The sequence below is a fragment of the Hemitrygon akajei genome, chromosome 7, assembly GCF_048418815.1.
Source record: "Hemitrygon akajei chromosome 7, sHemAka1.3, whole genome shotgun sequence".
NCBI lineage: Eukaryota > Metazoa > Chordata > Chondrichthyes > Myliobatiformes > Dasyatidae > Hemitrygon > Hemitrygon akajei.
In genome coordinates, this window is record NC_133130.1 from 166,851,163 (window position 1) to 166,867,746 (window position 16,584).

At 48.4% G+C, this 16,584-nt stretch overlaps 1 protein-coding gene across 1 annotated transcript in view; it reads right to left on the reverse strand.

Annotated features, from left to right (window-relative positions):
* LOC140731143 (prostaglandin G/H synthase 1-like) overlaps nucleotides 1–16,584 on the reverse strand; it is a 110,432-nt gene that overhangs the window by 16,418 nt on the left and 77,430 nt on the right. Inside the window, exons 5-7 of the mRNA XM_073052521.1 lie at nucleotides 12,431–12,574; nucleotides 5,912–6,093; nucleotides 782–865 (exon numbers count right to left, since the gene is read on the reverse strand). Coding sequence (XP_072908622.1) covers nucleotides 782–865; nucleotides 5,912–6,093; nucleotides 12,431–12,574 — 410 coding nt within the window. The remainder of the gene's footprint in view (nucleotides 1–781; nucleotides 866–5,911; nucleotides 6,094–12,430; nucleotides 12,575–16,584) is intronic.

Genomic DNA, 16,584 nt, shown 5'->3' on the forward strand with positions numbered 1-16,584 from the left:
GAGGCTGATGCATTAGGGGTTTTTAAGAAACTCTTAGATAGGCACATGGATGATAGTAAAATGGAGGGCTGTGTGGGAGGGATGGCTAGATTGATCCTAGAGTAGGTTAAAAGGTTGATGCAGCATCGTGGGAAAGAGGACACAGATTCTGTGGTGGAGCTCTATGTTCTGTGCACTGTTGGTGTGTTATTTGTGTTGAGTCTTTCTCAACAACATTGTGGGATCAACAGGGAGCTCCCAAGGCAACATACGATGCACTAGAGAAATCAGCAGGCTGTGTAGGGAAAGGAATGGTGGATGTTTAGGGTTGAGACCCTGATTCAGTCCTCATCCGGGATACTGACAATTACTTCCCTCCCACAGATGCTGCCTGCCCCACCGAGTTCCTCCTGCACTTTGTCTGGATTCCTGCATCTGAAGAGATTCTGCAGATGCCGGAAATCCAGAGCAACACACATAAAATGCCGGTCAGGCAGCTTCTATGGAGGGGAATGAAGAATCAACGTTTCAGGCCGACACTCTTCATCAGGGCCAGTGTTAGCTGAAAATGTTAACTATTTATTCCCCTCCTGGGAACTGCCTGACCTACTGAGTTCTCCAGCATTTTGTGTGTGTTGCTCAAAAGGATTCTTGTTTCCCGTCTCCCGTCCGGCCCCAGTGACGGGGAGCTGCCTCGGGGCTGAGGTTGAGACCTGCATCCCGCAGTTCCAACAGGCGGGCCTCACACTGACCCACGGCACAACCGTCCAGTAACCGAGGACAGTGGGTTCGGGGAGCTTACCTGAAACTTCAGCTTTCCATCCTTGAAAAGCCTCAGATGGTGCTGCCTCTCCAGAGATTCTCCGTAAACATGGCTGAGGTCCACCTGGGCAACATTTCAAAGATAACGATTCGGTTTATTTATTTATTTGGAGATACAGTGTGGAACGGTCCTCCTGTCCCACCGAGCCACACCGCCCAGCAGCCCGCTGATTGATTTAACCCTAGCCCAATCACGGGACAATCCATAATGAACAATTAACCTACCAACCGGTACGTCTTTGGACTGCGGGAGGAAACCAGAGCACCCAGAGGAAACCCATGCACTCATGGGGAGAACGTACAAACTTTCTCACTGACTCCGCCAGGACTGAACTCTGAACTCCCATGGCCTGAGTTGAAACAGCGTCGCACTAATCGCTGAGCTACCGTGACAGACCAGAATCAGAATCAGTTTTAATTTCCTGGATGCATCTGGTGAAATTTGTTGTTTTGTGTGGTTGCAGTACGTTGCAATACATGATAATTTTTTTAAAACTATAAATTACAATAAGATACATATAAAAATAAATTAAAGAAGTAGTGCAAAAAGAGAGGAAGTAGTGAGCTAGTGTTCATGGGTCCGGTGTCTGTTCAAAAATCTAATGGTGGAGGGGAAGAAGCTGAGATATTGAGTGTGTGTCTTCAGGCTCCTGAACCCACCCCCCCCACCCCCCCCAGCCGATGTGGTAATGAGAAGAGGGTCACATGTACATCAAGGCGTGCAGTGACATATGTCATTTGCATCAACAACCAACACTGCCCGAGGATGTGCTGGGGCAGCCTGTAAGTGTCTCCTTGCTTCAGGCACCAACAGAGCATGTTCAGAACTTAATAATCCGTCCAATTTTGGAACATGGGAGGAAGCTGGAGCACCTAGAAGAAACCTACAGAGTTAGAGGGAGAAGATGCAAATTCCTCATAGACAGCTTTGGGAATTGAACCCGGATCGCTGGTGCTATAAAGCAGTACACTACTCGTAATGCTACCATCCCACCTGAATGCTTAACTCAGTGAGTAAGAGTCCGATGGAGTCAAACACAACATACTTAACGACGGCATCTTGTTACTTTGCAATGATCTTTGTGTCTTCACTGGCCACAGGAGTAGTACCAGAAGACTGGATGGTGGCAAATGTTACTCCATTGTTCAGGAAAGGGAGCAGGATAACCCTGGGGAATTATAGACCAGTGAGTCTTACTTAAGTGGTGGGCAAATTACTGGAGAAGATTCAGAATTGGCTTGCCCACAGTACAGTGCAACATTCAACGTTTTATCTTCCACGTTCAACATAACCATCATTCTCAGCCAGCAAAATCCAAGGTAACTTCAACACAAATTATTGTTTCCTTGTGTTCATCCCTGAATGCTCATGAAGGAGGCATTTATTGACCATTCCCAACTGCCCAGGAGGTTGGGTGGTGAACTGCTTCCTTGAATTACTGTAATCCTTCTGGTGAAGATGGTCCCCCAGAGCTGTTGGGGAGGGAGCTCCAGGATTTAGACTTGGTGGTAATGCCGGAATTAAGAAATATTTCCAAGTCAGGATGGTGTGGGCCTTGGGTGGGAACCTGTTGGTGGTGGTGTTCCCCCGGGACTGCTGCCGAACACCTCCTTGTGTTGGAGGTTGCCGGCTAGGGATGTGGCTCACTGCCATACCAACTTCCAATTCAGCACGTCAGTGAAGGGTGGATCACCACGGAGAACATTCTAACTGGTTGCATCATTGTCTGGTGCGGAGGGGCCACTGCACGGGGTCAGAAAAGCTGCAAACTCAGCCAGCTCCCTCATGGGCACCAGCCTCCCCGGCACTGAGGGCATCTTCAACAGGCGATGCTTCAAAAAGGAAGTATCCCTCATGAAGGGCCCCCATGTCCCGTTCTCATTGCTACCATCAAGGAGGAGGGCCAGGAGCCTGAAGACACACACTCAATGTTTCAGGAACAGCTTCTTCCCCTCTGCCGTCAGATTTCTGAATGGACAATGAACCTGTGAACACTCTCAGTACTTTCGTTTGTTTCTTTTTCCACGACCTATGCAATTTTTTTTTAGATATTTCTTATTGTAATATTCTTGGTGATTGTAGTGATGACTTGCAGCGGACTGAAAAGCTTGAGCATGTAGATATTAAGGAACAGGATGTGCTGGAGCTTTTGGAAAGCATCAAGTTGGATAAGTCACTGGGACCAGACGGGATGTACCCCAGGCTACTGTGGGAGGCGAGGGTGGAGATTGCTGAGCCTCTGGCAATGATCTTTGCATCATCAATGAAGACGGAAGAGGTTCCGGAGGATTGGAGGGTTGCAGACGTTGTTCCCTTATTCAAGAAAGGGAGTAGGTATAGCCTAGGAAATTATAGACCAATGAGTCTTACTTCAGTGGTTGGTAAGTTGATGGAGAAGATCCTGAGAGGCAGGATTTATGAACATTTGGAGATGCATAATATGATTAGGAACAGTCAGCATGGCTTTGTAAAAGGCAGGTCGTGCCTCACGAGCCTGATTGAATTTTTTGAGGATGTGACTAAACTCATTGATAAAGGTAGAGCAGTAGATGTAGTGTACATGGATTTCAGGAAGGAATTTGATAAGGTACCCCATGCAAGGCTTATTGAGAAAGTAAGCAGGCATAGGATCCAATGGGACATTGCTTTGTGGATCCAGAACTGGCTTGCCCACAGAAGGCAAAGAGTGGTTGTAGATAGGTCATATTCTGCATGGAGGTCGGTGACCAGTGGTGTGCCTCAGGGATCTGTTCTGAGACCCCTTCTCTTAGTGATTTTTATAAATGACCTGGATGAGGAAGTGGAGGGATGGGTTAGTAAATTTGCTGATGACACAAAGGTTGGGGGTGTTGTGGATAGTGTGTAGGGCTGTCAGAGGTTACAGCGGGACATTGATAGGATACAAAACTGGGCTGAGAAGTAGCAGATGGTGTACAACCCAGGTAAGTGTGAGGTGGTCATTTTGGTAGGTCAAATATGATGGCAGAATATAGAATTAACGGCAAGACTCTTAGCAGTGTGGAGGATCAGAGGGATCTTGGGGTCCGGGTCCATAGGACATTCAAAGCTGCTACACAGGTAGACTCTGTGGTTAAGAAGGCGTATGGTGTATTGGCCTTCATCAATCATGGGACTGAGTTTAAGAGCTGAGAGGTAATGTTGCAGCTATATAGGACCTTATGAGAATAGGTTGTGTGAACTCAGCCTTTTCTCCTTGGAGCAATGGAGGATGAGAGGTGACCTGATAGAGGTGTACAAGATAATGAGAGGCATTGATTGTGTGGATAGTCAGAGGCTTTGTTTCAGGGCTGGAATGGCTAGCAAGAGAGGGCATAGTTTTAAGGTGCTTGGAAGCAGGTACAGAGGAGATGTCAGAGGAAAGTTTTTTTACGCAGAGAGTGGTAAATGCGTGGAATGGGCTGCCAGCGGCGGTGGTGGAGGTGGAAACGATAGGGTCTTTTAAGAGACTCCTGGATGGATACATGGAAAAATAGAGGGCTATGGGTAAGCCTAGGTAGTTCTAAAGTAAGGACATGTTAGGCACAATTTTGTGGGCCGAAGGGCCTGTATTGTGCTGTAGGTTTTCTATGTATTGCTACCGCAAAATAACAAATTTCATGACAGATGCCAGTGATATTAAACCTGATTCTGATTCTGATCCTGGTCCCAGTCCCACAGCCCTCTGCACCTTTGCTCAACAACAGTTGACTGCATAGGTTGATAGGACAGTAAAGAAGGTGTGTGCCGTATTTGCCTTCATTCGTCAAGGCACTCAGCTCAAGGGTCAGGAAATTAGATTGCAGCTTTTAAAAATTTAGCGACGTTGCATCGGGAATATTGGAGTCAAAGCTGGTCACCCTACTACAGGAAGGATGTGGAGGTTTTGGAGAGGTTGCAGAAGAGGTTCACCAGCACACCATCTGGCTCACAGGGAATGAGCTGTAAGGAGAGAAATAGACCAAGCTCGTCCGACCTTCACTCGCTCTCTAATCCAAGTAATGGCCGGTGTCCACAAGGAGAGAAAATTTGTAGACGGATGATCTTACTGCAGAAGGAGCCACTTCTGAGACAGCCATGGAGGAACAGTGGGATCTTGGGGTCCATGTCCTTAGATCTCTCAAAGTTGCTATGCAAGGCGGGATGCATAAGAACATGTACAGTGTGTTGGCCTTCATTAGTTGTGGGATTGAGTTCAAGAGCTGCCAGATAATGTTGCAGCTCAATAAAACTTCAGTTCATGGGTTCCCAACCTTTTCTATGCCATGGACAAAAGCTATTACACAAGGGGTCCAGGGATCCCAGGTTAGATCACGCTTTCAGTATTGTGTTCAGTTTCATTCTCCCCATTATAGGAAGGATGTGGAAGCTTTAGAGAGGGTGCAGAGGCGATTTACCAGGATGATGCCTGGATTAGAGAGAGTGTCTAATGAGGACAGGCTGAGCGAGCAAGGGCTTTTCTCTTTGAAGTGAAGGAGGATGAGAAATGACTTGATAGAGCTGTACAAGATGATAAGAATGGACAACAAGCACTTTTTCCCAGGGTGGAAATGGTTAGTACGAGGGGGGCATAATTTTGAGGTGATCAGAGGAAAGTATAGGAAGGATGTCAGTGGTAGTTTTTTGTTTTACACGGGATGGTGGGTGAGTGGACGCTCTGCTAGGGTTGGTGGTAGAGGCAGATACATTGGGGGACATTAGGGACATCAGGCACATTCCAGTCTCCACCCAGCTAACAGGAGTCTCCAGCCACTCATTTCCAATCCATCACCTGCAGCCTATTTAAACCCAGCTCTCATCCGCAGTCCCTGTTCACTCATTGGACCAGCCAGCCTCAACCAGAATCCTTGTTGCCTGTGTTGTTTAATATCCATTCTCCCTTGTTTTGTGGCTTGTTATTTTCACAGTTTATTACTAAAATTGTCAGTCATCATTGAATCGTCTCTGCTGCTTTGCATTTGGGTAGGGCCTTCTCTACATTTCCTGATAGTTCTACATTTGGTTCTATTCCTGTTACTTTGCGTGCTTCCCCAGCCGCTGAGTATTACTGACACCCTTCACTTGTGTTGCTGTGTTGAAGGTTAGTTAACACACAGAGGCCCAGCCACTTACCCCGTGACCCAAAGCTTTTGTGAAGCCAGGACCTTGATCAAAGTTGGTTCTGAAGAACTGATGCGTGAAGTGTTGAGCGAAAAAAGCAAACATCAGGTTGGTGCCCTGGGGATCTGGGATGAACGAATGCCTCAGCAAGAACTCCTCTGCTAATTTTGTTGCGTTAGGCCGTGTCTTGTATCCTACGACATAGCACAGAGATCTCCATCACTTGTGTGGCTTTGGAAAAACCACATCACAACACGTCTACAGAAAGTGGTGGACACAGTCCGTCACAGGTCAAACCCTCCCCAGCGTTGAGCACATTTACAAGGATCACTGCCACAAGAAAGCAGCATCCAGCATCAAGGAGCCCCACCACCCAGGCCAGGCTCTCTTATTAACATCAGGAGGGATGTACAGAAACCTCAGGTCCCACACCAGCAGGTTCAAAAACAGTTATAAACAAGCTGGATGAACTCAGCAGGTCGGGCAGCATCCGTTGAAATGAGCAGTTAATGTTTCGGGCCGAGACCCTTCGTCAGGACTTGGTGAGTCCTGACAAAGGGTCTGGGCCCGAAACGTTGACTGCTCATTTCAACAGATGCTGCCCGACCTGCTGAGTTCCTCCAGCTTGTTTGCACGTGTTGATTTGACCACAGCATCTGCAGTGTACTTTGTGTTCAGAAACAGTTATTACCTCTCAACCATCAGGCTCCTGAACCGGCATGGATAACCACTCAACTTCACTCTGAGCTGATTCCACAACCTAACAGACTGAATTTCAAGGACTCTACAGCTCATCTCACTATTACCTACCTGCCCATTCATGGCCGATTTGTCTTCTTTTGCAACACACGCAAAATGCTGGAGGAACTCAGCAGGCCAGGCCTGATGAAGGGTCTTAGCCCGAAACGTCATCTTTTCCCCAGATGCTGCCTGGCCTGCTGAGTTCCTCCAACACATTGTGTGTGTTGCTCTGGATTTATGGCACCCGCAGATTTTGTTGTGTTTGTCTCCTTTTGCACATTGGTTATCTGTCAGTCTTTGTTTCCATCCAAGGGGTCAGTGTGGACATGGTGGAGGATTACAAATACCTGGGGATACGAACGGACGGTAAACTGGACTAGTCAAGGAACATTGAGGCTGTCTACAAGAAGGGTCAGAGCCGTCTCTACTTCCTGAGGAGACTGAGAGCCTTTAACATCTGCCGGACGATGCTGAGGATGTTCTACGAGTCTGTGGTGGCCAGTGCTATCATGTTTGCTGTTGTGTGCTGGGGCAGCAGGCTGAGGATAGCAGACACCAACAGAATCAACAAACTCATTTGTAAGGCCAGTGATGTTGTGGGGGTGGAATTGGACTCTCTGACGGTGGTGTCTGAAAAGAGGATGCTGTCCAAGTTGCATGCCATCTTGGACAATGTCTCCCATCCACTCCATAATGTACTCGTTAGGCACAGGAGTACATTCAGCCAGAGACTCATTCCACCGAGATGTAACACTGAGCGTCATAGGAAGTCATTCCTACCTGTGGCCATCAAACTTTACAACTCCTCCCTCGGAGTGTCAGACACCCTGAGCCAATAGGCTGGTCCTGGACTTATTTCCACTTGGCATGATTAACTTATTATTATTTAATTATTTAGAGTTTTATATTGCTATATTTCTTCACTATTCTTGGTTGGTGCGGCTGTAACGAAACCCAATTTCCCTCGGGATCAATAAAGTATGTCTGTCTATGTATAATTTTTCATAAGTTCTACTGTATTTCTTTATTTTCCTGTAAATGTCTGCAAGAAAATGAATCTCAGGGTAGTATTTGGCAACATAGATGTACTTGATAACAAATATACTTTGAACGTAGAGTGAAATTACTGACAACAACCAACACAGTCTGAGATGTGCTGGGGGCAGCCTGCAAGAGATGCCATACTTCTGGCACCAACATTACACGCTCAGAACTGACTCACCCTCCCTGTGCATCCATGAAACTCCCTGCATCCTGATGTCAGAATCATTACCCATTCACTGAATGGAAAACAGCTGGACATTAACGCCGCAGGAACACACGTAACTCACGGCAGGTCACCAACACGAGACTCTGCAGACGCTGGAAATCCAAGCAGCACACACAAAATGCTGAAGGAACTCAGCGTCTGTGGAGATGAATAAGCAGTCGACCCTTTCGGCCAGGACCCTTCATCGCGAATTGGAAAGGAAGGGGGCAGAAGGCAGGAGGAGGGGGAGGAGTACAAGTTGGCAGGTGATAGTGAGATCAGGTGGGGGCAAAGGTAGGTGTGTGGGGAAGGGGGTGGTAAGAAGCTGGGATCTGATAGGTGGAAGAGATAAAGGGCTGAAGAAGGAGGAATCTGATAGGAGAGGAGGATGGACTATGGACGAAAGAAGGGAACCAGAGGGAGGTGACAGACAGGTGAAGAGAAGCGAAGGGGTAAGAGGGAACAGAAACATAGAGAAGAAGGAAGCAGGGAGAAATTACCACAAGTCAGAGAAATCAATTTTCACTATGTCAGGTTGTAGGCTACCCGGACAAACATAAGACAATAAGCCCATAAGCTGTAGGAGCATAATTAGTCCATTCGGCCCATTGAGTCTTCCCTGCCATTCCATGATGGCTGATTTATTATCCCCCTCAACCCCATTCTCCTGCCTTCTCACCATAAACTTTGGTGCCCTGACTAATCAAGAACCCATCAACCTCTGAGTTAAATACACTCAATGACTTGGGCTCCACAGCTGTCTGTGGTAATTAATTCCACAGGTTCACTGCCTTCTGGCTAAAGAAGTACTTCCTAATCTCTGTTCTAAATGGACATCCTCTATTCTGAGGCTGTGCTCTCTGGTCCTAGACTCCCCCATGATAGGAAACATCCTCTCCACATCCACTCTATCGAGGCCTTTCAATATCCAATAGGTTTCAATGAGATCTGCCCCTCATTCGGGCCGAGACCCTTCATCAGGACTGGAGAGAAAAAGATGAGGAGTCAGAGTTAGAAAGTGGAGGGGAGGGAAGGAAGAAACACAAGGTGGTAGGTGAAACAGGGAGGGGGGGAAGAGTGAAGTAAAGAGATGGGAAATTGATTGGTGAGATAGATAAAGGGCTGAAGAAGGGGGAATCTGATAGGAGAGGACAGAGGCCACGGAAGAAAGAAAAGGAGGGGGTGGAACAGCACCTGAGAAATGTGATGGGTGGGCAAGGTGAGAGAGGGAAAAGGAGATGCGGAATAGAGAAGGGAGGGCAGTTACTGGAAGTCTGAGAAATTAATGTTAGTGCCATCAGGTTGGAGACTATCCAGATGGAATACCAAGTGTTCCTCTAACCTGAGTGTGGCTTCTCAGTAGAGGAGGCCACGGATGGACATGTTGGAATATGAATGGGATGTGGAATTAAAATGGATAGCCACTGGGAGATCCCGCTTCCTCTGGTGGACGGAGCGTAGGCTCCCAATCTACGTCAGGTCTCACCGATATACAAGAGGCCACACTGGAAACACTGAACACTGTATAGGACCCCAACAGACTCACAGGTGAAGTGTTGCCTCACCTGGAGGGACTGTTCAGGGCCCTGGATGGTACTGAGGGAGGAGGTGTACGGGCAGGTGTAGTACTTGTTCCACTTGCAAAGATAAGTGCCGGGGGAGATCAGTGGTGAGGAACGAATGGAGAAGGGAGTCACGTAGGGAGTGATCCCAGTGGAAAGCAGAAAGTGGAGGGAGGGAAAGATGAGCTTGGTGGTGGGATCCAGTTGGAGATGGAGGAAGGTACGGAGAATGATGTGCTGAACGTGAAGGCTGGTGGGGTGGTAGGTGAGGACAAGAGGAACCCTATCATTGGTAGGGTGCTGGGTGGATGGGATGAGAGCAGATGAGCGTGAAATGGAAGAGATGTGGCTGAGGGCAGTGTTAATAGTGGAGGAAGGGAAGCCCCTTTCTTTGAAAAATGAGGACATCTCCTTTGTTCTAGTATGAATAGCCTCAACCTGAGAGCGAATGCAGCGGAGACGGAGGAATTGAGAAAAAGGGATGGCACTTGTACAAGTAACAGGGTGGGACGAGATATAGTCCAGGTAACAGTGAAACTCTGTGGGTTTGTAATAGGCATCAGTGGACAAGAGATCGAGAAAGGGGAGGGAGGTGTCGGAAATGGACCAGGTAAATTTGAGGGCCGGGTGGAATACCACGGCTCACCAACCCCCGATTGAACCCTGGCCTCAACTCCCAACGACCAGTTAACCTACTAACTGGTACATCTTTTAAACGTGCAAGGAAACCAGAACATCAGGAGGAAACCCACACTCTTCATGGGAAGAAACATCTAAAATCCTTGTAGACAGCATCGAAGTCCTATGCTCCAAGACGTGTAGTGTTACGCTAACTGCAACACTTTGGAACCTGTAAAGTTTATTCACTACACTTTGTATGAAATCACAGGGTTTTTCTTTGGTCAAAGGCAATACCTAGTTATCAGAGGATGGAACTGGACGGAGGACACATTACACACTGTTCAGTGCCGTCATCCTCTTCCATAATCCCAGCAGAAGCCAAAGGCTTCTCCCGTTGTAGGTCTCTCTTCTTTCAGTAGTCCCTGCAATTTTATGTTTAATCCCGCTGGATGGACATAACGGACGATCTAACCTGGACCCACAACACCTCATTAGTCAAGAAGGCAGGGCACTGGCTGCACTTTCTGAGGAGACTGAGGTGTGCAAGGCTCCATTCTAACAACTTTCTCCAGGAGCACATCGAGAGTGTCCAGTCTGGCTGCATCATTGTGTGGCACGGAAGCTGCAAGACCCTACAGAGGAGAGTAAAAACTGCCCAGAGGGTCACTGGGACCACCTGTCCTAATATTTGCGACATTAACTGGGAGCATTTCCTCTGAAAATCCAACCCTACACTTCCATCATGAGAGGTGCGGACAGGTGAGGCCAGCTAACAAGGTTCTGGTGAAGCTGTACATGCCAATCCCCTGTACGGTGGATACAACGGATTACAGAAACACCGATCAACTCTAACCACACCGTCAGTTTCAGAAGATAATGGAGATGGGAGGTCATCAAAGCCCTATGCTCCACTTGGGAGCTAACTAGACACTAGAACACCACAGCACAGTACAGGCCCTTCAGCCCTCAATGTCGTGCCAACCCATATATTCCTTAAAAAAAAGTAATGGCTCAGACCAAACCAAGAGCAGCAGCATTGCAGACGGAGGGCCTGAAGCATTGTTCAGGATCCCTACCACCCAGCCCACAATCTTGTTGACCCACAACCGTCAGGAAGGAGGTACAGGAGCGTCAGGACTGGGTCTGCCAGACCGGGTAACAGCTTCCTCCCTCAGGCTGTGAGACTAATGAATACCCTGCCAGCACCGAGGTCTCGTCACAGGGACAGCGAACTGTTTACAGTTTACCTGGGCTGGGCAGTACATGCATTTGAATATTTTATTAACTTATTTATGTGAATATTTTGGTTTGTGTGTTGTGTGTGATACATGGTTTGAGGCTACACTGTGGTCAAGAGCAATTTGTTTCATTTGGTGTGTGTGTACACAAACACACACACACACTCTCACACACACAGATACACTCACACACACACACACACACACACACACTCAGACACACACACACGCTCGCACACACACACTCACACAGACACACACACACACGCTCGCACACACACACTCACACACATACACACACACGCTCGCACACACACACTCACACAGACACACACACACACGCGCACACACACACACTCACACAGACACACACACACACGCTCGCGCGCACACACACACTCATACAGTCCGGTGACAATACACTTGAACTTGATGTTTCAGCTTACAATCTTTCCCTTGCCTCGAGAAAGCACGACCATCTCAGGTACTCGACTCTGTACAAGTCCCAGACACAAAGCGAGGAACAGATGAGGCAGAAGGAAGAGGGCTGCAGTAAGAAGTTGGGAGGTGATAAGTAGAAGACATAAAAGGTTGGAAATTTCTCTAACTTCCAGTAATTTCTCCCCTTCCTTCTCTCTTTTCCATTCCCCATTCTGGTTCCCCTCTGACACCTTCTCTTTGCCTGACCTGTCCATTATCTCCCTCTGGTTCCCCACCTCCTTCCCTCTCGCCCATAGTCACTCTCCTCTCCAATCAGATTCCTCCTTCTTCAGCCCTTTACCTTTTCCACCTATCATCTCCCAGCTCCTTACTTCACCCCCCCCCCCTCCTACCTGCTCACCGTCCCCTCACTTGGTCTCACCTTATCACCTGCCAGCTCCCCTCCCCAACTTCCTTTCCAGTCCTGATGAAAGGTATTGGCCTGAAATGTTAACTGTTTATTCCTCTGGCTGATTTGCTGAGTTTCTCCAGGACTTTGTGTGTGTGGTTGAGATAGTCTCAGGGAGACCATCCCCACTTGGTTTCAATCCTTTCCGAGAAGCTGTTGCGACACCCCTTGTGAACAGCAGAAAATAACATTACTCATCTCCAGGAGGGAACCATTGAACAACGTCCTTACCTTTAGTTCCGGCTGGGGTTGGACAGTCCTTTGGCACGGGAGGAAGCAAGCGGGTGAAGTAAGTCACGTTAGAGTAGCCTTCCCATGTGAGGTAGCTGTAGTCCGAGTTGTATGTTGGAGGGCTGGGGATCAGGTTCGACCGCACTGTGAGAGAAGAAACATCCCGTTTCAGAATCAGGACTGGGTGTAATATCAGTGGCAATAGTTGTGAAATTTGTACACTGCAATGCATCATAATAACACAACAACCTAAAAATTACAATAACATTAAATTAAAAAGAGAGCAAGAAGTAGTGAAGTAGTGTTCATGGGTTCAGTGTCCATTCAGAAAATTGAAGGCAGAGAGGAAGAAGCAGTTCTTGAATCGTTGACTTTGTCTTCAGGCTTCAGTCCCTCCTCCTTGACAGTAGCAATGAGAAGAGGGCATGTCACAGGTGACAGGGGTCCTTAATGACGAACGTTGTCTTTTTGAGCCATCACCTTTTGAAGATGTCCAGGATGCTGGTGGAGGCTGGTGCCTGTGATGGAGCCGGCCGATTTGACAACTTTCTGCAGCTTTTTCCGATCCTGTGCGGTGGCCCCTCCGTACCAGACGGGGAGACAACCAGTTAGCATGCTCTCCATGATGCTGACAAGCTGCTTACAGGTATTTAGTTCAGGTTGAGGATCCAAACCTTTTCCTCCTCGTTGCTAAGGCATTTCTGGCAGGAACTGAAAGTAACCTTTGCTTTGCAAATTTCTTTTACTTTCAGATAACAATTCTGTGGTTGTCGTTTATACTTCCAACCGGGTCATTGTTTGTTACTGCCCATTACCAGCTCTTTCACCACGCACTCCCTCTGAATATCATACGCATCCCTTTGTGTGATCATCCCCAACCCTTCCCTTCATGCTCCTGTACATTGTAACAGTTGTTTCATCCCAAGCCTTTCTCAACTCTGACTCATTGTCGGAATGAACAAAGAATCGTTGACCTGGAATCAAAATGCTGGAGGAACTCAGCAGACCAGGAGCACCTATGGAAAAAAGCACATTCGATGTTTCGGGCCGAGACTGGCTCGAAACATCGACTGTCCTCTTTTCCATAGGTGCTGCCTGGCCTGTTGAGCTCCTCAAGCATTTTGTGTGTGTTGCTCAGATTTCCAGCATCTGCAGATTTTCTCCTGTTTGTGACTGACTTGGAACATTGGCGCCTTATTTAAGAAAGGATGTGTGGGCATTAGAAGGGGGGGTCCAGAGGAGGTTCACAAGAATGATTCTGGAAATGAAAGGGTTAACGTATAAGGAGTGTTTGATGTCTCAGGGCCTGTACCCGCTGGAGTTTAAAAGAATGAGTGGAGATCTCATTGAAACCTGACAAATATTGAAAGGCCTAGATAGAGTGGATGTGGAGAGGATGTTTCCTATAGTGGGGGAGTCTAAGACCAGAGGACACAGATAGAGTGGATGTGGAGAGGATGTTTCCTATAGTGGGGGAGTCTAAGACCAGAGGGCACAGCCTCAGAATAGAGAGACGTTCATTTAGAACAGAGATGAGGAGGATTTTCTTCAGCCAGAGGGTGATGAATCTGTGATTTCATGGCCACAGATGGTTGTGGAGGACGTCATTGAGTATACTTAAGGCGGAAATTGATAGTTTCTTTATTAGTAAGGGTGTGAAAGGTTACGTGGAGAAGGCAGGAGGATGGGGTTTAGAGGGATAATAAACCAACCACGATGGATTGGTGAGCAGACCCAGAGGACTGAATGGCCTAAATCTGCTCCAATCTCTTATGGTCTTATGTTGAAACTTCCGATGTGCGGAATATCTGCCAGGATTCCCTGTTCTGACTGCCTCCTACTGGCGGCCAGATCTAACCCTACAGGACACAAGTGTGTCCTCTCACTCACCCTCCTGCTCACTGCGAAAGAACTGACGACTAACATCAGGAAAGGGAAAGGAGGGTGAATGTGTGCTGATCTACACTGGTGAATCGGTGGAGAAGGCCGGTTTCGTTTGATTGTGAATATGTACAGTCAGATGACAATAAACTTGATCAAAGACTTGCGATTTTACTTTCTAAGGAGGTCAAGGAGGTTCAGTCTGACCTCAAACACACTTCTGCAGGGTTACTGATGCAAGTATCTATACTGGCTGCATCACAGTCTGTTACGGCAATTCAAATGCACAGGAATGCAAGCAGCTGCAGAGAGTAATGGATTCGACCCAATATATCGCGGTCACATCCCTCCCCACCATCGGAGGTATCAAGAGGCTGCCTCAAGTGGGCAACAATGGTCATCAATCATCCTCACCATCTGGGCCACAGCACCTTCTCTCAGAGCCATGTTTAGTATCGCTGGCATACGCTGTGAAATTTGCTGTTTTGTAGCAGTAGTAGATTGCAAAACAAAATGATAAAGATATCTATAAATGACGCTAAGGATATATAAAATGTAATTCATTTAGTGTGAAAAGAGAGCAGAATCAAATGCAATGTGTTCATTGTCCATTCAGAAATCTGATACTGAATAATTCTGTCGACAGGAAATGTGGGCGTAGTCTTTTTTCACTCAGGTGCCTGGATCTGGGTTGCCCGGGATGGTGATGGAGGCAGACGCACTAAGAGGCAGTTCAAATGCTTTTGGACAGGCACATGAATGTGCAGGTAGAAAGAATTTGTTAAATCACCAGATTAAAAAGGTTACGGTGTTGAGGCCAAGGGTGAAGGATATACTGGTGTTCAACTGGCTATTCTGGATGGAGGTACTTGCCTCAGCACAGAACCAGCTCCATGGCCGTGGTGTACAGTCGTCAGGCACTGATCCTGTCCCCATAGCCGTGGTGTACAGTCGCCAGACACTGAACCTGTCCCCATAGCCTTGGTGTACAGTCGTCAGGCACTGAACCTGTCCCCATAGCCGTGGTGTACAGTCGTCAGGCACTGAACCTGTCCCCGTAGTCGTGGTGTACAGTCACCAGACACTGAACCTGTCCCCATAGCCATGGTGTACAGTCGTCAGGCACTGAACCTGTCCCCATAGCCTTGGTGTACAGTCGTCAGGCACTGAACCTGTCCCCATAGCCATGGTGTACAGTCGTCAGGCACTGAACCTGTCCCCATAGCCTTGGTGTACAGTCGTCAGACACTGAACCTGTCCCCATAGCCGTGGCGTACAGTCACCAGGCACTGAACCTGTCCCCATAGCCGTGGTGTACAGTCACCAGACACTGAACCTGTCCCCATAGCCATGGTGTACAGTCGTCAGGCACTGAACCTGTCCCCATAGCCATGGTGTACAGTCACCAGACACTGAACCTGTCCCCATAGCCATGGTGTACAGTCACCAGACACTGAACCTGTCCCCATAGCCATGGTGTACAGTCACCAGACACTGTACCTATCCCCATAGCCGTGGTGTACAGTCGTCAGGCACTGAACCCGTCCCCATAGCCGTGGTGTACAGTCGTCAGGCACTGAACCCGTCCCCATAGCCGTGGTGTACAGTCGTCAGGCACTGAACCCGTCCCCATAGCCGTGGTGTACAGTCGTCAGGCACTGAACCCGTCCCCATAGCTGTGGTGTACAGTCGTCAGGCACTGAACCCGTCCCCATAGCCGTGGTGTACAGTCGTCAGGCACTGAACCCGTCCCCATAGCCGTGGTGTACAGTCGTCAGGCACTGAACCTGTCCCCATAATCGTGGTGTACAGTCACCAGGCACTGAACCTGTCCCCATAACCGTGGTGTACAGTCACCAGGCACTGAACCTGTCCCCATAGCCGTGGTGTACAGTCACCAGGCACTGAACCTGTCCCCATAGCCGTGGTGTACAGTCACCAGGCACTGAACCTGTCCCCATAGCCGTGGTGTACAGTTGTCAGGCACTGAACCAGCTCCATAGCCGTGGTGTACAGTCCTCAGGCACTGAACCTGTCCCCATAGCCGTGGTGTACAGTCACCAGGCACTGAACCTGTCCCCATAGCCGTGGTGTACAGTCGTCAGGCACTGAACCAGCTCCATAGCCGTGGTGCACAGTCCTCAGGCACTGAACCTGTCCCCATAGCCGTGGTGTACAGTCCTCAGGCACTGAACCTGTCCCCATAGCCGTGGTGTACAGTCACCAGGCACTGAACCTGTCCCCATAGCCGTGGTGTACAGTCACCAGGCACT